At 35.2% G+C, this 22,183-nt stretch overlaps 2 protein-coding genes across 2 annotated transcripts; both read left to right on the top strand.

Annotated features, from left to right (window-relative positions):
- Positions 1–326: 326 nt before the first annotated feature.
- Positions 327–1,280, top strand: LOC108742082 (pollen-specific leucine-rich repeat extensin-like protein 4). Its single transcript, XM_018477104.2, has 2 exons — positions 327–436; positions 827–1,280. The coding sequence occupies exons 1-2, from the start codon at positions 430–432 to the stop codon at positions 1,099–1,101; spliced, it is 282 nt and encodes a 93-aa protein (XP_018332606.1). The 5' UTR covers positions 327–429; the 3' UTR covers positions 1,102–1,280.
- Positions 1,281–2,950: 1,670 nt separating this feature from the next.
- On the top strand, positions 2,951–5,221 carry LOC108742091 (histidine-rich glycoprotein-like). Its single transcript, XM_018477115.2, has 2 exons — positions 2,951–3,057; positions 4,821–5,221. The coding sequence occupies exons 1-2, from the start codon at positions 3,045–3,047 to the stop codon at positions 5,024–5,026; spliced, it is 219 nt and encodes a 72-aa protein (XP_018332617.1). The 5' UTR covers positions 2,951–3,044; the 3' UTR covers positions 5,027–5,221.
- Positions 5,222–22,183: the final 16,962 nt, after the last annotated feature.

The raw sequence follows: 22,183 nt of genomic DNA, 5'->3' as shown, positions 1-22,183 counted from the left end.
ATAGACTAATGAATATAAAAATGCGTGCGAAATAAATTGTACATTATTAATCTTATTATCCAAAGGGCGATAAGATATAAAGAGCAATTTCAATCTANTATTATTTGGTAAGTGACATCATCAGATATATTGATCATATCTGTTCGAATTTACACGATAATTACGACGCATAAAATAAATTCTATATGTTCATGTTTATTTTTATATTATTATCTAATATGAGATAAGATACAAAGAGCAGTTTCGATATATTTATGTCTAATGAATATAAAAATGCGTGCGAAATAAATTGTACATTATTAATCTTATTATCCAAAGGGCGATAAGATATAAAGAGCAATTTCAATCTATTTATATGTATGCAATCGTTGAAGGTTGGTATTACAGTGTAGAATCAGACCGCTGAATAAATTTTGCTAAACAAAGATAATGTCAGGTAAGAAATCATTTCAATTTTTTTAAATATCTGCATTTCTGCTAATATAATGTAATTATCTGCATATAAATCATAACGGGTCATAGGGATGGTACACCTTCAACCTTCAAAAATTTACTTTAAGGATTACTATAACATTATTTCACATTGTTTTACACAACAAAATAGAAGTAATTCAATTTCGCGCATTTATTTCTCTGTGCCATTGTTAGTATGTAATTTCGATTCGGCTGAATACTTCTGCACTTTCATCAATTGATAGCTATGATTAGATTTATACAAAGTTAGAACTGTAGGAAAATTAAATGTTTTGATTTTGTTTTAACTGGGTCACTGCATATGCAGTCGTTGCTCACTGATCATGTTAATATCATTATAATTTGCTTTCAGAGCAGCATCATCACGGTCCTCCACCGCCCTACTACCCTCCACCTCCACAGCCAAACGTTCACGGGCCTCCCCCACATAGTCACGGACCTCCGCCACAATGTTTTGGACCCCCTCTTCATACTCATGGGATACCCCCACCTCATACACATGGAATACCCCCTCCTTATACTCATGGGCCACCTCCTGAAAGTCACGGGCCACCCCTACATGGTCATGACTCTTCTTATGATGTTCCACCTCCACCTGGACCAGTTCTTAATGCTCCTCCACAGTAGTAAATTACCTACTTAATTTGTTCGTAGGATCGCAGACAACTTTTACTGGTTCTAAGTAACCTGGAAATAATCACCTGTTAGAACCGATGATACATTTTGCACGTATTATAAGTTTATACCAATTGTGTGATTAATCTTATCATATTTGTGTTTGTTTAAAAATAAAATTTTTAAAGGTTTTCCATTTGTTTCACTCATGTAGAAATGTAAGCTTGAAACAAACTTTTATAAATTGCCTCAGCTTTTTCAAATTGAAGAAACATCTTACAATTAAGATTTTGTACAGTTTAACCTGGATGTGAATGTTCGTGCCATTAATCACCTTAAAGATAATTGCATTGTAGGCAACCCAACATACATATTGCCATAGAAGACCAGGTTTCTATAAGGTATATATTGGAACATTCTGGATCGGGTAATCTCTATAAATTGTTGTAGCGAGATCGAGTGGAGACCGATCGGCATGGCCTAGAGGTTTAGGCGATTGCTCAGCATTCGGGAGGACGCCAGTTCAATTCCGATAACGAACAATGCATGAATACAAAAATAGAAACGAAATGCAACACCTATGTTCAATGTGGCGTTGCATTGTCATATTTTCCTACGTGATCTACCAGCACTTGCCTCTACTTTCAAATAGACACATTTTTCATGAAAACGGTGAACTTTCGGACCACCAATCATTTACTTAGTTTTCTTGCTCTATATGTTTGCTACTTATTTCAGAAACACCCTGTATTGATATCAGTATCATCAATATCACTATCGTCTTCGCTATCAGGCAATTGCCGTTATAACTCTTTTTTCTGTGGAACCAATTCGCCATGAATTTCGTGAATATCTATATGCATCATGTTTCAAATTAAAGGTATCACCTTTATATCATTTATATGTATAAAAAAAATCAATAAAGAATCCTTACTTTGTATTATATATACACTATTCTTACTATGTATCAGCATTTCTTTTTTCAGACGCGTTTCTGTAAAGTGTAAAGGATGTCCTTATGGGCAAACTAATTAACTACAGGCCTGACGCAAGTAGATATCCATTTATTTAAATGGAACTTGTTGAGCATACGTGATCTTAAAATGTAGCATTGTACTACAGATGGCGTTTACCGCGCCATTTGTGGGATTTTATAAAACGCGCTGTTAAGACAGCAGGTAAAATTGGTCTGTGTTCTGTCGAAACAGTCTACGACGAGCTGATGAGATCCAACAAGATCGAAATCGCGATCCGTGTCTGGAAAATTTCGACAGAATACAGACAACATCGAATTTCTGTTATTGGTAATTAAACAAAAAAAAGTAATAATAACGTTTATGTTAAAACTGTCTTTGCGCACCAAAATTCCAAAGCAGTGGAGTGGAGGATGGCAAATTAAGTTTTTCTACTCATTTTTCAAAAATCTTTGAACAACATTTTGAAATCAAGAATGCTCGAAATGCGATCTTTAAAATTTTTGCACTGATTGGCCTTGCTAAACACATTACCGATTTGCTTTTAGTCATAAATGAATGATTTAGAGATTTTAACTATCGTCCTTTTCAAACCTCAGTTCCTCTGTAAATGTTTTGTAACGATGCGCCATTTCTTTAAATGCTAAAGCTCTATTAAAGTGATGATGTACTTCGTTGACCAATCGTATGTTTGGGTTTTTCGTATGGGCTTGTGTTAACTGTTAATAAGATACCAATGTATTGCCGGTATTACAATGACATCATCAGATATATTGGCAACAAACTGTTCGAATCTCAACGATAATAAAGATGTGTGGAAAAAAGTTGATATTTATTTTCATTTTATTATCTACTACGAGATAAGATACCAACGTATTAATTTTGATGTATTTATATGAGGATAAAAATCGAAAGTCGGTATTAAAGTGTGCAGAGTTATTAGCCTGGTGAATAAATTTTATTAATCTACGACAATAAACAATGCCTGGACCAGGTAAGAACGCCATCCAGTTTTTTAAATAGGTATTTAAGTTTTTTGAAATTTGGATTTCGTGCTAAATCGAATTTCTGTGGCTTGCAGCTAAAAGGGCCAATGTCAAAATGGGAAAATTTATTTGAAGTTTAGTCAAAAATGCTTTTAATTACAACTTCAATAATGTCCATACTTTACTTAATAGCTTTGACTCACCATACAGTAACATACTTAAATAGAATATGGTATTATTTTTAATTTTTCCAAAAAATTCAAAATTTTTGTAAATTTTGGCCCTTTAGCTTAAGCTAATTAATCATAATGATATTGCTATTGCTTGAATTTGATATAAAAGAGAACAAGAAAAAGAATAAAATTCCATATCCACATAATTAATAGTATATCATGCGCTTACTAGATGTTTGCATTTCTACAAAGGTATATGAATAGGTAAATAAAAACAACAACGAGATGTGTATGGGGCAGCCATGCATATAATAAAAATTTAAATTAAAAAAATCAAAATAATCCGACTATAAAAAAGGCGAATAAAAAAGATGGAAACAAGATCTAGGTATAAGGGCAAATTGAAAATCTTTAAAAAAATTAGGTTTTTTGATTATTTAAATTTGAATCTTTATTTTGATATATTGTTAATTCTTGTTTATAAATACTGTTCTGATGAGACCTTAAGTAGGCTTATTTATGTTCGTATCTAATAAATTCGTCCTACAATCCTAAATACACAATTTTCAGATTGTATGAATTATTAAACGGAGCTTATACGTGTAAAATAGCGTTAGAAGCTGAATGATCTATTCAGAGATATGCCAGTCACTAAGTTGCTCCAATTATTTTTTTCGACTCTACCGCCATTTTGTATTTTACGACTGCCATTTTGATTTTAAAAAAACGAAGCCAAGTCTGTTATCATCGAATTAGGCTTGTCGATTTATTCTGAACAAATCAGTCTTTGAATTGATTCAAATCGAATGCATTAGAATCAATTCCCGAGTATTAAAGGAGCGATTCAAGATTCACGGTTAGACAAAAGAATATGCTCTATCTCATTGATTAAAATTTATCCATTTTCGTTTGGATGTTTCGAGGAAATAAAGAATCCCATAATTATATATTGATCATATATACCAAGAAACGCGAGAAAAACATAATCCCTTCTTTGCAGCAACATAGTAGAGTAGAAAGAATTACCAAAAAAATATTGTACAATTATTACAATATATAATAATAAAAGCTTATTGTTGCTATTACTATTTATTTGATGTTGTTACGCAATTTCAAGCAAGCAGTGTCGATTTTCTCCTAAACTACTGAACTCTATTATTTAATGAACCAACGGCCAATAAGTCCACCACATTTTATTTATTTTTATTAACTATGTTTTAGTTAACTTAGTATACAGTAGGCGTACTGCTCATAATAAAAGCCAAAACAATTGAAAGTGATAATACTTTTTTACTCTGGTTTCATACAAACAAGTTTACAAAAATACAAACATAGAATATGTTAGCTAGTCTCTTCAGAAAAAGGATGACCGCTATTTAATTTTATTTTAATAAAATATTTTTGTTATACAAATAATTTGCTTTTACCCTTTCTATAGCACATTCTTACCACATTTCTTTTATAGATCGAAATTAATGTTTGCAATTAAGATTTATATCCTGTACGTACTTGTGTTACTTTTATTTTAAATATGAGCCAAAGCTCTGACACGCGGATAAACGAATCAAACGTTCTTTGAATTATGTCAATGTCGTCAGGTCCACATCACCACGGGCCTCCACCCCCAGGGTCAAATGTTCATGGACCTCCTTTACACCATCATGGACCTCCACCTCCAGGACCGATTGTTCATGGGCCTCCTCCTCACGGTCACAATCCACCTCCACCCAGCCATGGGCCTCCTCACCCTGGTGGAGTTCCCCCTCCGCCTGGACCAGTTGTTCAAGGGCCTCCAGGATGCTAAGCAGCCTACCTTAATCAATTTCTGATAAAATATTATTTAATTATCTGTTTTTATAATCGACGATGTAATCTTTTTATGTCTGTGTGCAATGTAAAATACACGCATGTGTGGTGTACGTGTATGATACTGTGTATTTACTTACTTGTTGTATTTTTCACTTGCAAATAAATAAATATTTGTTGTTGATAATAAAAATTCCTTTTTAATAACTAATGATTGACGCAATTTATATGTATCGGTTATGACCTAACTCATACAATGTCAAAGCTTATTTTGAATTCTACAACCAATAAATTTTATGCTTTTGCGGTTGTTATTTAACAAAATATTTTTACCGATTTGATAAAGGATTAACTGTAACTTACAAACATAAACAAAATAATTTTTATGTTATTATTCTACTCATAAGGCAGCAATTTGTGTAACGTTAACTTTCTGCATTGTTTTATAAATGTTTAGGAAGTTTAATTTTAATTTAGCAGGTTCTAAATAGTTTTGCGATTTTCCAAGTTAAGGTTATTATTCTAAATGTATATTCCGTACATTAACTTTAAACAGACTGCAATTATATAGGTTTCCCTATTTTCTACGAAACCTTAGCAAGCGGCCGGTGTGACCTAGAGGTTTAGATCATTGATAAGTATTCAGTGAAGTATTTGGCACTAGTATTCTAGGCTAGTGATAGCCAAAATCGTTCCTCGAACATCCGATCAGTGATAAAGATGGTACTATGGGATGTTCGGGGGCTTTCGGCTCTTGCCTACCCAGCCGTTTAAGATTGGACTCTAGGAGAAACTGTAGCGGTGGCTCCAGTCATCGTGTGCTGATCGATTGACTGTATTTCAATCCTGCGCCCGGGGGCCGTGGTAATATTCACCACGTTAAACAAAATAAACCATGGAATAACCTCCCAGGTACTTCGCTGTGGTTTCCTTGAATCATTTAGGTAAATGAACTTCTTTTCTGCCTTCATTTTGTCCGTCTCATCTTCCTTATCTTAAACATCATCACCTACCCGTTCCTATAGCTCCTAAAACGAGGCTGATGAGGACCTTCCGCCATCGGTTGTGCACCACAGTGTAGGTCGGAGGGACTGCCTTTCCACCACCGTTGATTGTCCAATTTAAGGAAAAAATGTTCACCTTTGATTTACATTAATCGTTAATTAAAAATATTCAAAATATCATGAAGGTTAGCCAAATTTATATAAATAGTACAACAATCACTACTTTATTGTGAAAGATCAAAAATGTCAAAAACGTAATTCGGGAGCTATCTTGCTAAGTAAAGAACCAAAAATTGTTAGACCTGGGATTTAACTAAATGAAACAGAGCTGTTAAAATAAAAAAAATAGCCAAATAAAAATGGTGGGAGTGAAACATCCGAAAAAGTTAAATAAAAAAAAAAGGAATAATACGAACAGAAAAGAAAAGGTTAGAAGCGTTCGAAATGTGGTGTTACAGGCCAATGAGGATTCCGTGGACCGAGAAGATTAGAAATGAAGAGATATTAGAAAGAGTAAGAGAGCAAAGGATTCTATTGAAGTCAATAAGAAATAGGCGGTTAGGTTAGTAGGACACTTTCTTAGGCATGAAGGTCTAGTCAGAGACATATTAAGGCAGAAACGGAAGTTAGGGGAGGTAGACCTAGATTAGATTACTGTTCACAAATAGTTAAGGATATGGGTTGTTCTAGCTTTAGGAAAATGAGATTAGCGCAGAATGGGAAAGAGTGGAGGTGCGTGCCCAACCAGTCATAAACCTGACGACCTAATGATGATGATAAAATACGAACCTTGATATCCCAGTAAAATTTTTGGAATAGCTTACTGATCTTTTCAAATATAATTTACTACGTGAATAATTGGAATTTTTGATTACGGTAAACTAATCCTTTTAAAGTGAAAGTTAAGGCTTAAGATACTATTATTTGGTAAGTGACATCATCAGATATATTGATCATATCTGTTCGAATTTACACGATAATTACGACGCATAAAATAAATTCTATATGTTCATGTTTATTTTTATATTATTATCTAATATGAGATAAGATACAAAGAGCAGTTTCGATATATTTATGTGTGGATAATCATCGAAAGTCGGTATTTTAAGTCGTGTGGAAATAGATATATTAATCAATTACAATGCCTGCACCAGGTAAGAACGACATTCAGTTTTTAAATAAGCACTTATGTGTTGTTAAAATTTTCATTTTATCTTAAAATATAATTAAAATTTGTGACCATTCCATTGTTGTTAGCCTCATTTGATTGTACTTACAATTGCAATCTTCGCTGTTAGTAGATATTTATAGTCGGGACGATCAAAATTGGTAAAGTTCGCAATAAATTATCTGCGAGAATCGACGTATCTTCTTTTTTGTTTCCACTTGGGACTGTTGTAATTTGTTGCGTTTTGAAGACGCCCTTGATAAGTTAGGAAATGATCATTAGTAGGACAGACAATGTGAAAAGAGATAACCGAATAAAAGTAAGCTTTGCAGCTGTTAGAGTAGGTTGCATAGGTACGTTAAAGATCAGGATCGTCTTTATAATTGCCTGGTTGGAATTATATCTTTAAACAAGCTTTTTTGCTTTTCTAAATTCCTGACACTGCTGAACTTTATTTGAAGTCCGATGCTGACAACATGCTCAAATTCTGCTTGTCTGCATCTCTTTCTGTTACACATTAATTGGTGTAATGTTGTAGCTTTTTCTTCATTAGTGTTCTGCAGTTTCTACCTGACATTTTTTTTCTATGTTTACGATATTTATGAGTAGAACTAGGCGTTCTACCAGCAACCGGTCTAGTTTAATTAGTAAAATGAGAGAAGGAAGTAAATGCGACAGTTTTATTGCAGACTATGCCAATTTTAAACGTCCCAACTATAGTTCATGTAATTATTAAAAATTTAGGCTTCCTCAAGTAAGGAGCATCTATATTCTGCAGTTATATATACAGGGTGTCTCAAGCAAGCGGGTTTCTTCAATAACTGCTTTACAGTTAAGATATCGAAAAAGTTTCTTATAAAAGTGGTACCATATAAGAATCTTAATATTCTAAAATTATTTTCGATTATACAGTGTCCCGTTTTTTCTCGAGGCAAATTTAAATACCACTTTGTAACCATATATTATGTCTAAAATCCACCAATTTCCATTAAATTTGCAATAAATTTATAAATAGGTTGTTGCAGTGCTCTGCACCTCTTTCAATACTTCCGAATTGAAAGCATACAGAGGTGTGCTATTTTAAACATATAGCTTGTGGAAGAAATAGCCTACTATTTGCACTATTAACATAAACATGTACTTTTCATATTCATTGAAATCTACCACTTTGAATATAAATTGTTTTTGTCAACTCATCATGTGCAAAATTTTATTTCCTTTCGTCCAATATAAGGATGTTACTATCTACGACTAACATTTTTTAAGAAAATTAAAATTTTTTATATCAATTTATATCAGAATATCAAGTGTGCCTTGGTCAGCGATTCGCTTTTACAAACCTTTGCTTCCTACGAACGTCAATTCCGTGTGTTTTAGATAGTGTTGAGTAACATTTTATACGTTGTTAATTTTTGAACTGCCCAGTGCCTAGTCTATGACCTTGAGTAAAGATAAACTTGGTTTTGTCCTTGGGGAATGCGGGCGAAAACCAGTCCTGGCATCTTAAGTGTATGCTCAGCGATATCCAAACATTCGTAATCATCGAGTAGATGCTTTCCGCAGGGTGCTACAGTGGGTTTTTAACAGCGAAACAGTGAAATCTGCACTTAGAAAGTACCCTAAAACTGTATGTTCGAATGGAAATGAATATCTGTATCTGTCCTCTTATCTTCACTCAAAGCCATAGTTAGGTAGTTCAGAAATTAACGTATAAAACGAAACGTTACTCAACACGTTTTTAAGCATACGGAATTGATGTTCGTAGGAAGCAAAGGTGGGTAAAAGCGAATCGCTGACCAAGGCACATGATATTCTGATATGAATTGGCATTATAAAAAAATTTGCACATGATGAGCTGACAAAAAGTATGGCATTCCATAAAAAATAGTTATGCCAGTTCGAAACAATTTGTTTTGGTAGTGATAGACTTCAATGAATTTCAAAAGAACAAATAGTAGGCTTTTTCTTCCACAGGCTATGTGTGAAAATAGCACACCTCTGTATGGTTTTGTTTCGGAGATATTCAAAATGACGCAGAGCACTGCAACAACCTATTTATTTATTTAGTGCGAATTTTATGGAAATTGGTGCATTTTAGACATAATAAATGGTTAACAAAGTGGTATTTAAATGTAACGGGAAATTCAAATATGCAATAATAAAAGGGGAATTCCATTTGAAAAAATGAAATTAAGTTGCCTCCAGGATAAACGGGACACTCTGTGTAATCGAAAATAATTTTAGGATATGAAGATATGGTACCACTTTTGTCAGAAACTTTTTTGATATTTTTAACTGTAAATAAGTTATTGAAGAAACCCGTCTGCTTGGAACACCTTGTATATACGTACACGTACAATATACACAATTTTTCTTAAATGATATTGAACCGATTATTTTTCCACAAGCATATGTCAAAATACTTCAGAAATGGTTTTAATGTCTAACACATTTTTATCAACACAACTGTTTTCTCTGCTCAGAATATTTTTTTATTAAGACAGTTATTTGAATCGGTGGCCATGTTTAGATCTCTATTAGGTCAAAGTCGTCATCATCATTATTTATCACAGGTAACCACCACCACGGACCTCCACCCCCAGGACCAATTCATGGACCACCCCCACATCACCACGGGCCTCCACCCCCAGGACCTCATGGTCCTCCTCCACATCACCATGGTCCTCCACCACCAGGGCCTCATGGCCCTCCTCCACATCACCACGGTCCTCCACCACCAGGGCCTCATGGACCTCCGCCACATCACCACCTACCTCCTCCGGGTGGTATCCCCCCACCACCAGGACCTGTTATTCATGGGCCTCCAAGGTGGTAATGTAATCAGTTTGTCATTAAAATAGCGGCTTGTGTTAATCAGTACTTGGTTAAGCTGTTATTTAGTCATCAGTTTTTAAAATCGATGATGTACATATTTGTACTTATGCGTAGTATAGATAATATTTACTTATTTTTTGATTTGTATTGTAAACAAATAATGTTTGTTATATATGATAGACGATAATTGGGATGCCTTTTTAATATCTAAACATGAATTGTAGTGTAGGTGTATACCTAAATATGATGTATCTCATGTGAAATGTCAAAATATATTATGAATTGTATGATCAATAAATTTTTTTTTGCGTTCGATATTTCATAAAAGTATGAGGATCAACACGTTTTTATTGTGATCATTTTGAATTAACGTATACATGTAACAATAAAAAAAAAACATCTGCTCTCATTCTCGCGCTAGAATATTGTTATTTGAAATTTGAAATTTATTAAACCAGGAAATATTTACATGTAAATGCTGACATAGGGAGATTATCCCTGTTTATGAATTGGTATTAATATTAATATAAACTAATTAGGCAAACTAATAGATTACAGGTAAATTTGTTACTAGATATAAGTTACCTGGTATCTACTAAATCTAAATTCTGTTCATGATATTTGATAGGCCAAAAAATGCTGATACGAAGGGGGACTTTTGACCCCTGACTTATTACAAAAAGTATTAAAATAATTTTTTAAGGGTAAGCATTATATTTAAAAATGAAGACTCAGACTGCAAGTAATATTATGAATTTTTTATGGATTTTGACTCTCTGAAGCCTGTTAATTACTCCTTTTGGACATGTCCACCAGGGGTTACACGAGGTGCGTGACGCTGTGACGTTACACTTTTCGGTTTTAAGCCCTAGTAAACTTCCTTTCTACCGTCGATAAAGAAGTTTCAGTTCAACAAATCGTTTTAATCCATGCAGAAAATGTAGACACACCCTATTGTTTAATAACATCATGTCGTACTTTATAGACTAGTTGCGTATCTTTCAATGTGAACCCAGCGCCATCTCGTGGATAAAGAATGACACAATTTAGGTGGTTCGTACTATGTAGAAGTTACTGTGTTTCTTAATTTATACGTTTTCCTCAATGAAAAATTGGAGTGTACATTAAAAATGAGTGCTTTTATTATAAAATGTAGTTTTCAAGAAGCGAAAACCAACTTATTCTGATGACAAACGCTATCAAAAGGTATGTAAATGTAGAAATAAAAAGCAGTGAGGTACACGGGATACCACAATGGAACGGACGATAGCTACCCTATTTAGTCCATTAATTATAACACATTTACAAATACGGAGCACATGAAGAAAGGTGCCCGCGGCTAGTCGGCGAATCGATCGCAAACAAACACTCCCGTACTCGCTACAATATAAGTACATCTCAATATGTGATGCAGGAAAAAATCTTCTTGAAAATAACCATGTCATAGAAGTGGAGTAAATTATCGATGAATGTGGTCGGATCATAAAAGGAAAAGTTTTACCACAAACAAAAGTAACAGCTCCAGCATACGAAGTAACTATCGAGGTATGAATATTTAAAACTTGGTAATATAAAGATTTTGTAGAATATATTATAATAATAGATTATCATCATTATAAGGTTGTAAATTCTAAGACTGTTTGGAAACGAGAGTGGAGTTACGTTTCTTATACGCAGCTAATTTTCTCATTTCTCTAAAACTAGAACAACCTACATCCTAAACTATTTGCGAATAGTAATCTAATCTAGGTCTACCTCTACCCCCTTAACTCTCGATTATGCCTCTAATGTGTCTCTGACTATTGACTTCCATAGAGTTCTCTGTTCTCCTATTTTTTCTAATACCTCTTCATCATTCGCCTATAACACCACATTTCGAACGCTTCTAGCCTTTTCTTTTCCGCCGCGTCTACTGTCCATGTTTCTCACAATAATAGATTGTATACTAATTGTATTTTATGATTGTTTTTATTTACAATTAAAGCAGAATCGCTCTATTTTAAAAACCATCTGCGCCTGTAAAGCTGGTCTCAGCAGAAGAGGATGCAAACATATTGCTCCTGTCGTCATTTTTATAAATAATGAATACACACAAAGTAAAACCGACAGAGCACAGACTTGAAACCTACTTTCTAAACCGCAAAGGAAAAAATATAAAAAAGGATGTAGAATAGAAGAACTCTGTCCCTGTGATAAGCCTGTAATTGATAATAACTTAAGATACAAGTACGATGATATACAAAATGTACTACAGAAAATATTCTCTATGGACTGTACGTAAACACATTATCAGAGAAAGAAGTAGAATGTGAAATCGACGCTATTACGTAGAGAGAGAGGAAACTGCTTGAAGAAAGGTATACATTGATAGAAAAAGTAATTAATTTACAAGACCCAAGTTCAAGCTATAATTGTTATGAAAGCACCTTACTTAATCAAGAAACGAAGATTGTTCTGAAGAAACTGCAGTTTCCAACAATTTGTAAGAGAGCCTATGAAATAGTTAAAGTAACGAAGAGTGTTGAATCTGTGTGATTGCTTTTAACGGTTTTCAGAAAGAAGAAAAAGAATTACGTGCTCGAATAGAGCTTACCGAATTAAAACTACATTATGCAATTTTGAACCATTAGCCATGCAATTTTTGATTGACAAATATGTATATAAATTTATAAATATGTATATAAATATGTATAAATAAGGGACGAATGACCAAAGCCATGGGTTGTGGAATCAGAATTGAATCCGCAGCAAGAGAGAAACAAGTCTTGGCGATTTCATCCTAAGCGAAAACGCACTTCTAGAAATGAAAGTCTTTATTCTTTTGTAGATAAAGTAATTGTTGACCGAATCGAACTGATTTCAAATGTGCCATATTTATACTTTGATAGTAATAATAAGGTTTAATTAAAAGAGAGTAATGTTTATGATACACAAATTCAAGTTTTAATGTACATTTTAAATGTCAATAAACGCCACTTTTTCGTTTATTCACGTGTGAATAATGTACACCTGTTATAAAGAGACGAAATTTTTCTACAAAACTTAATTACTAAAATAGAATAATAGAAGATGAAAACCTCATACTAAATATTTTCCGATCTCACGGGATTTGAACCTTGACAAAATTCTTGTACAAACCAAAGTGGTTAATCGGCTTGCTAATTTCGATGATTTAGGGAGCCGGATCATAGGTTCAATTATAATGGGGGTTCTTAAAGAGAAACCTGACTGAGACAGGTCCCTGAAAGAGGGCAGCAGCTCTTTCAGTACCCAGGGTGGCAGAGATCACGAGGATCGGTATGGCACTCTGATGCACAATACTGCGATGTGGATGGAAACGGGAAACCACCATATTATGATATCCCAAGTAAAACGTAACACACATATTAAATGATGGCGTCCCCTGGGGTAAAGCACTCCGGACGTAAACTAGTCCCCCATTCGGATGTCCGGGCGGGAACTACCTCGGGGGATGTCATCAATAAGTGCAATAGGGGTACATGCAATATTTCACAAGTCGGAGCGTGAAATACCAGGACAATGAGGCAAGTAGAGAAATTATAAAATTTAAAAGTAGAGATGGATAGATTAGAATTAGATATAGTAGGTATAAGTGAAGTCCTTTGGCCTGAAGCTGAAGACTTCTGGAGTGGAGACTTTAGAGTAATACATACAGGATCGGTGGAAGGTAATTCGGGGGTAGGAATTGTAATGCGTAGGAAAGTAGGGCAGAGTGTAGACAGTTATTTACAAAAAAGCGATAGGATAATTATGGTTAAATTAAACTGGAAGCCGGTAAAAACGGTATTAGTGCAGGTCTACATGCCTACATCATCTTACAGTGATAAAGACGTAGAAGCGGTTTATGCACATATAGCGTGCCAATTTTAGTGAAAGTGCAGGATAACCTAATAGTTGTAGGAGACTTCAACGCAGTAAAGTGGGTGCAATAGCAGGTTCTTTTGGATTAGGCAATAGAAATGATAGGGCAGATAGTCTGATCGAATTTTGAAATAAACACAACTTACCGTCGCGAATACTTTAGTCGACCATCACGTTAGATGGCGCTATACGTGGAAGATGCCAGGTAATTTAGGGAGATATCAGTTAGATTACATACTTATTAGGCAAAGATTTAAAAATCAAGTGAAGGACTGTAGAAGTTATCCAGAAGCAGGTATAGATAGCGATCAAAACTATAATAAATAAGTAATTATGAAAACCAATCTTAAACTGAAAATTCTGAAAAAGAGGGGAGGTAGGAGACGTCTTGACTCACAAAAGCTAAAATGTAACGAAACACGTGATATGCTAGGTAAAAGAACAGACGAAATACTAAAGGCGGTGGGAGAAACGAATGACAGGGACGTAGAGATAGAATAGAACTGCATTAAGACGTGTCTAAATACGGGTATATTAGGTTTTAAACAAAACAAAGTAGAAAACCCTGGATAACAAATGAAATTTGAGGATTGATAAAAAAAAGGCGGATATACAAAAACAGGACAGGCGAAGAAGGACAAAAAAGATATAAAGCTATAAAATGAGAGATGATTAGGAAGTGTAGGGCAGCTAAGGAACGGTGGATTGATAGGATGTGTAAAGACGTAGAAGAAAAGTTTGAAGTAGGTAAAACTGATGAGGCTTATAATATAATTAAAAGGAATTTTAGAGATGTAGAGTACAGTAATAATAATATATGAAACGAGGCAGGGGTCATTTTGATAGAAAATGAGGAAAAGGCAGATAGGTGGAAAGAATATTTACAGAACGTATACGCAGGCTCCGAGTTAGGAGATATACTAGAGCAGGAAGGCAGTGTGGATATAGATGAGCTAAGGGGAAGATCAATTTGGGTTTCTAGCTTTACGGGTAACAATAGAGAAAGCGATAGAAAAAAGAAAGAGGGCGTACATAGGATTTGTAGATTTAGAAAAAACTTTTGGCAATGTTAAATAGGAAAAGATGTTAAATATACATAAAAATGTAGAGATGAGTTACAAAGATAGAAGAGTGATATTTAGTTTATATAAAGAGCAACGGGCAGTTATAAAGGTAAGGCTGCAACGTAGAGAAGTAAATACTAAGATAGGAGTCAGACAAGGATGCACACTGCATCACAGCTACTTTTTAATCTATACATCGAAGACGCGATCAACATCATTAAAGACAGTACAACTGTAGGGATAGATGTACAGGAGCAAAAGATTATTATCCTTAGATTTGCAGATGATATAGAAGTATTAGCATCTAGCGAGGTGGCGTTAGAGATAGTTTTAAATAAAATGGAAGCGGTATTGACAAAACAGTACTGTATGCAAATAAATAAAGATAAAACAAAAATACTAGTATGAAAGATAAGAAAAAGCGAATGTAAATATACAAGACGAAAAATAAGAAGAAGTGGTTGATTTTAGATACCTACGAAACCAGATAAGTCAGGACGGAAGGATATAAAGCAGAGGATAGCGCAGGGTCGAATCGCCTTCAATAAGAAGAAGTCATTTCTATACTCGCGAACGGTTAATTTAGAAATTCGAAAAAAGTTCTTAATGTTGTATGTTTGGAGCAGGGCGCTGTACCGGTGCGAAACATGGATAGTGGGAGCGGCGGAAAAGAAAAGGTTACGAGCGTTCGAGATGTGATGTAACAGGCGAATGATGAGGATACCGTGGATAGAGAAGGTTAGAAATGAAGAGGTAATAGAAAGAGTAAGAGAACAGAGGACTCTATGGAAGTCAGTAAGAGATAGGCCAGATAGGTTAATAGGACACCCTCTCAGGCATGAAGGTCTAGCCAGAGACATATTAGAGGTAGAAACGGAAGGGGTAGAGGTAGACCTAGATTAGCTTACTGTTCGCAGATAATTAATGATATGGGTTGTTCTAGTTTTAGAAAAATGCGAAGATTAGCTCAGGATAGGAAAGAGTGGAGGTACGTGTCAAACCAGTCTTAGGACTGACGACCTTATGATGATGATGATGACTGGACATTTACAAATAATTATACTTACTTATATTTGAACAATGTTCTAGTACAATCCAATCATAATTACAGCCACTATTTTATGTATAGAGTAGTTATTGATCATGCATAATTTAAAATGCGACTTAACTTTATATGAATTAATTAAACAGTTAGCATAATGGTATTTATTTAACGAGGGTAGAGTTACAATGACGAGCTGTCCCTATTACATTTGAGAGCCCACACTTCATAGGATATATTGTTTTGCTTTCCGTTAGTTGTTCGGTTAATCATTCTAATGAGAGCAGGCCCGAATTCTTCCCAAAAGTCATCATCATCATAAGGTCGTCAGTCCTAAGACTGGTTGGACACGTACCTCCACTCTTTCTTATCCTGAGCTAAACTTCGCATTTCCCTAAAACTAGAACAGCCCACATCCTTAACTATTTGCGAACAGTAATCTAATCTAGGTCTACCTCTACCCCTCCTAACTCCTGTTTCTGCCTCTAATATGTCTCTGACTAGACCTTCATGCCTGAGAAGGTGTCCTACCAACCTATCTCGCCTATTTTTTATTGACTTCCATAGAGTCCTCTGTTCTCCTATTCTTTCCAATACCTCTTCATTTCTAAACTTTTCTACCCACGATATCCTCATCATCCGCCTATAACACCACAATTCGAACGCTTCTAGCCGCGCCCACTGTCCATGTTTTGCACCCGTACAATGCCGTGCTCTAAACATACACCTTTAACAACCTTTTTCGAATTTCTAAATTACCCGTTCGCGAACATAGAAGTGACTTCTTTTTATTAAACGCGACACGACCCTGCGTTATTCTCTGTTTTATATCTCTACTACTCTTTCCATCCTGACTTATCTGACTTCCTAGGTATCTAAAATTAGCCACTTCTTCTAATTTTTCGTCTCCTATCTTTATATCCCCTTTTTCCCTACTTTTTCTGCCCTTGCATACCAATATTTTAGTTTTACTTTTATTTATTTTCATACAGTACTGATCTGTCAGTACCGCTTCCATTTTATTTAAAGCTATCTCTAGGTCCTCCTTGCTAGATGCTACTACTGCTATATCATCTGCAAATCTAAGCATGCTAATCTTTTGCCCTTGCACATCTATCCCTACAGTTGTACTGTCTTTAATGATGTTGATGGGGTCTTCGATGTATAAATTAAAAAGTAGCGGAGACAGTGTGCATCCCTGTCTGACTTCCTTCCTAATATTTACATCTCTACGCTGCATCCCTAGCTCTATAACTGTTTGTTGCTCTTTATACAAACTGTGTATCACTCTTCTGTCTTTATAACTCATCCCTACATGTTTAAGTACTTTTAACATCTTGTCCCATTTAACGTTGTCAAAAGCTTTCTCTAAATCTACAAATCCTATGTACGCACTATTTCCTTTTTCTGTCGTTTTCTCTATTGTTACCCATAAAGCTAGAATGGCCTCCCGCGTTCCTCTAAAATAACAGTTTGTTTATTCTTTCGTGTACTCCCTTCGCGCTTAGTCTTAGGCTTACTTTAGATCTATTCACTTTTTTAGAACTTAAGGATTTATTGCAGATATTATCTTACTTGTAGACGTGTCATTACCTCTATGATATAACTATCTATCACCATGGGCCCACCTGAATCTCCCTAGAAAAATTAATATAAAACAAATTCAGTTCTGTAACTGTTTTTATACAGTTTCGAAATTAAAACAGAAAAGAAGCAATTAGACAGGACTAGCAAAGTTTACACTATTTAGAAACCAATATTGTTATTATCAATTGCAACTATTTAACATTGGTGTTTTTGGAAAATTATTACTTGTATATTATTATTTTCTATTTTGTATAATATACGAGGGCGGTTCAACAAGTACCCGTGTTTGAAGACAGAGGACATTTCTGAGGGAAATTGGTGTTGTCATCGTGTGCTGCCATCTATTAAACCACGCCAAAACGAATTTCAGACAAATTGATAGGTTAGTTTGGATTTGGCAGCCATTCGACTGAGACGTGTTTCGTCGATCAGTATCGTTTGGTAACTCGCTTTTTGTTTTTGGATGGGAAAAAATGCGAGGAGATGAAAACAAAGTTGGATACTGTTTATGGAGACATTTCGCCATTTACGACCACAGTTAGATATTGCTTCAACGAATTTAAACGTGGGCAAAGATCCGTTTTTAATAGGAGCGACCAGGAAGCCTGGCAAATGTTGTTACCGAGGAAATCATTTTACGGATTTTTTAGGAAAAGGAAGAACGATCACTGGACAATACTACAGTGAGTTATTGGACCGCTTCGACAAAAAATTGAAGGAGACACGGACGCATTTGACGAAAAAGAAGGTGCGTTTTCAACACGGTAACGCACCGGCACATTCATCAGGAGTTGTTGCCGCCAAAATGCATGAATTACGTTATGAATTTGCTGCCGCACACCCCGTACTCACTCGATTTGACTCCCTGCGACTTCATCTTGTTCCCTACCATGAAGAAATGACTAGCGAGAAAGAAATTTAGCTCAAACGAGGAAGTCATCGCCGAGACAGGGGGGATTTTGGAGAGTTCGACAAATTTTATTTTTTGGAGGGGTAAAAAAAATGGCAGGGTCATTGGGAGAAGTATATCTTTCTAAAAGGGGACTATGTTGAGAAATAAAAAAGCAAATTTTTAAAAAAAGGTGTCTTCATTTGTAACACGGGTAGCGCCCTCGTATATACTCGACCGCTATTCTGAAGTAATTTGATGAGAGAATCATAAAGAGATATGTGATTACTTACAAAACAAGTACCAGAACCTTCTGGATGATCCAGACAAACCCGGTTTTCTGTTATATTTAACGTCTTCGAACATTATTTTATTACTGTTACTGTCACAATGTCACCAACTTTAGCACAAACACTATTATCAGGCAATTCCAATTTTAATATCCAAAGTAGTACTTACACATTTTTTAATCCATCTATAAATTAAAGGGGTAATTGAATACGTAATATTGATAATTGAGACACTGTTACAAATACGTTTCACGTTTCTTAATTCCTAAGACTGAAACGTCTAGTTAACAGTGTTCTTAGGAGAGTAATCTTTGGGAATTATATTGTGACTCTCTGCCTTTATATGATTGGGTGCGGTCATCTAACTTGTGTTCGAGACAGCTTTCCTATAATACGTCTGCTTGATTGATTTAGTAAAGAGTTATCAAACTTGCAATCACCTTTGGTTCAAGAAACCCCATACATAAATCTATAGATAGAAAAAGTTCAAGAGGTAATAAACTATATTAAACTGAGAAGGTCGCCTGGACCAGGAAATATATATCCGGAACTTGTCAAATACTGACTAGAGAAACTGACACATTATATCAAAGATGTCTAAATGGGGAAGAAACACCGAAAGAATGGAGAACCGCATTTATATCAGCTATTCACCAAAAAGGCCCTAAAGGCAACTATCGAGGAATAGCGGTAATACCAACTATAGGAAGAATTTATTCCAGACTACTAAGGAATTTGCTAGAAGAGGATATTCACAATAAACAATCGGAAGAACAGTCAGGCTTCCGAGCGGGAAGATCCACATCAGACAACATCTTTACATTAAAAATAGCAGTAGAAAAGAGATCTCAACAAGATAGAGAAACTCACATAGCGCTTATAGATCTTGAAAAGACTTATGACAGTGTTCCAGTGTCGCAATTATGGGAGAAACTAAATAATTTGGAAGTCAGACCCACACCAATAACAGCTATTCAAGATTTATTTAGATTAATCCTTAAAGGGATGGACAAAAAAATTTAATACTGTGGGACTTCAGATAGGTGAGAACAGACCACATTCGCTATATTTTTCCGATGATCAGGTGGTGATAGCTGAAGATGAGCAAGATCTAAATTATATGGTTAGAAAATTACACGACGAATATATTCGAGCAGGATTAAAAATAAACTTTGACAAATATGAATATCTAATTGTAGGAAGTAACACATGCGATACATTACAATTGGAGAAGGAAGAAATAAGAGGTGTAGATGAAATACCAGAAAGGATACGTAAAGGGAGACAAGCCATTGAAGCACTAAATTCGATATTATGGGCAAAAAACATAAGGAAACAGACTAAAAAGAGAATATACAATGCGATAAGAAAGAGCGTGATTACATACGGGTCGAAAAGTTGGGATATAAGCAAAAGCAATAGAAGAAAATTACATGCGACAGAAATGGATTTCCTACGAAGGAGTTGTAGACTCGAAAGGATCAACAATGAAATTATTAGAAGGGACATGGACGTTGACAACGATATTATAGACAAAGTAGAAAAGAAACAACTGAAATGGTTTGGACATACAAAAAGAATGGGAGAAGAAAGATGACTAAGAAGATTTTGTGGCAAAACCTTTAATGGGATGTTTCGACCAACCTTAAAAATTGAGACAATGCCCTTCAGTAGGATAGCTCGACCATAAATAGAGGTGATACCCTCAGTGGGATATATCGGATAACCTCAGTAACAGAAGTAATACCCCACATAGGGATGTCTCCACCACCTTATAAATAGGGTAGTACTCCTCAGTAGGGTGTCTCGACCGCCTTATAAATAGAGGCAATATCCTCCAGTGGGATATCTCGACGATCTTATAAATTAGAGGCAATATCCTTTAGTAGAATGTTTAGGCCACTTCATACATAGAGGCAATATCGATCAGTGGATTGTCTCGACCACATTTTAAATAGAGGCGATAACCTTCAGCGTATTGTTTAGACCATAATAATAATAATAATAATAAATGGTTATATCATTAATATATATAGTAGGAAAAGCAAAGGCCTCAGTATGCTTCCTTCTGGTACCCCTATGTCAGAACTAATTTCTTGGAACAAATATTATTGCACTTTGTTCTTTGATTTCTATTTATAAGGTAAACATGAAACCATGCTAAGCAGGTGTCTCATTATCATTAAGTGGAGTGTTTATACTGCCTTATAAATAAAAGCAATACCTTTATGTAGGATGTCAGGCCACCTTAAAAATTAGAAGCAATGTGCTTCAGAGGGATGACTTTACCACTTTATAAATTAGAGGCAATGTCCTTCAGTAGAATGTTTGGACCACTTTATAAATAGAGGCAATTTCGAACAGTGGATTGTCTTGACTACACTTTCAATAGAGGCGGTAACATTGAGTGGTTTGTTTCGACCATCCTTCAAATAGAGGCATTATACTTCAGTGGAGTGCTTATACTGCACACAACTTAAAAATTAGAGGCAATGTGCTTCAGAGGGATGACTTGATCACATTATAAATTAGATGCAATGTCCTTCACTGTAGTGTTTAGATCACCTTATAAATGGAGGCAATATGCTCCAGTGGTATGTTTCAACCACTTTCTAAATAGAGGCATTGCCTTCAGTTGAGTGTTCCCACTACCTTATAAACACAAGCAATACCCTTCAGTGGAATGTCTGGGTCACTTTATAACTAGAGGCAATGCACTTCAGTGAAGTTTTCCGACTACCTTATACACAGAAGCAACATCCTTTAATGATATAAATTAGAGGCAATGTACTTCAGTGGGATATTTCGATCGCCTTATTAATAGAGGCGATACACATCAGTGGAATGTTTCGACCACCTTATAAATTACAGACAAAGTCCTTCAGTGGGAGGTTTTAACCACTTTATAAAGTAGAGGCAATTTCCTTTAGAACTCCTTATGAATAGAAACAATATCCTTTAGGGGAAAGTCTCGACTACATTATGAGTATCTCGATAACCTTATGAATTAGAGGTAATGTACTTCAATGGGATGTTTCGACCGCCTTATCAATAGAGGCGATACCCCCTCAGTGGCATGTCTCGGTCACCCATTAAATACAGGCAATATCCTACAGTGGGATCTTTCGATACCTTATAAATAGAGGCAATATCCTTCAGTGGAATGTTTCGACCCCTTATAAATAGAAGTAATATCTTAGAAAATACTACAAATGACGCAGTGACCGCCATCTGTAGCACGATACTACATTTTAGGATTACATATGCTCCGACAAGGTCCACTTGTGTGGATATCTACTTGCTGAAAACGAATCCTGGCGTAGCCAACCTCAACGTGATAGGCACGTTAGCTTAATCGAATAAAATAATTCGAAGTGGTCTGTATTCTGTCGAA

Source organism: Agrilus planipennis, unplaced genomic scaffold, assembly GCF_000699045.2.
Source record: "Agrilus planipennis isolate EAB-ADULT unplaced genomic scaffold, Apla_2.0 scaffold94, whole genome shotgun sequence".
Classification (NCBI taxonomy): domain Eukaryota; kingdom Metazoa; phylum Arthropoda; class Insecta; order Coleoptera; family Buprestidae; genus Agrilus; species Agrilus planipennis.
This window is presented reverse-complemented; position numbering and strand designations above follow the sequence as displayed.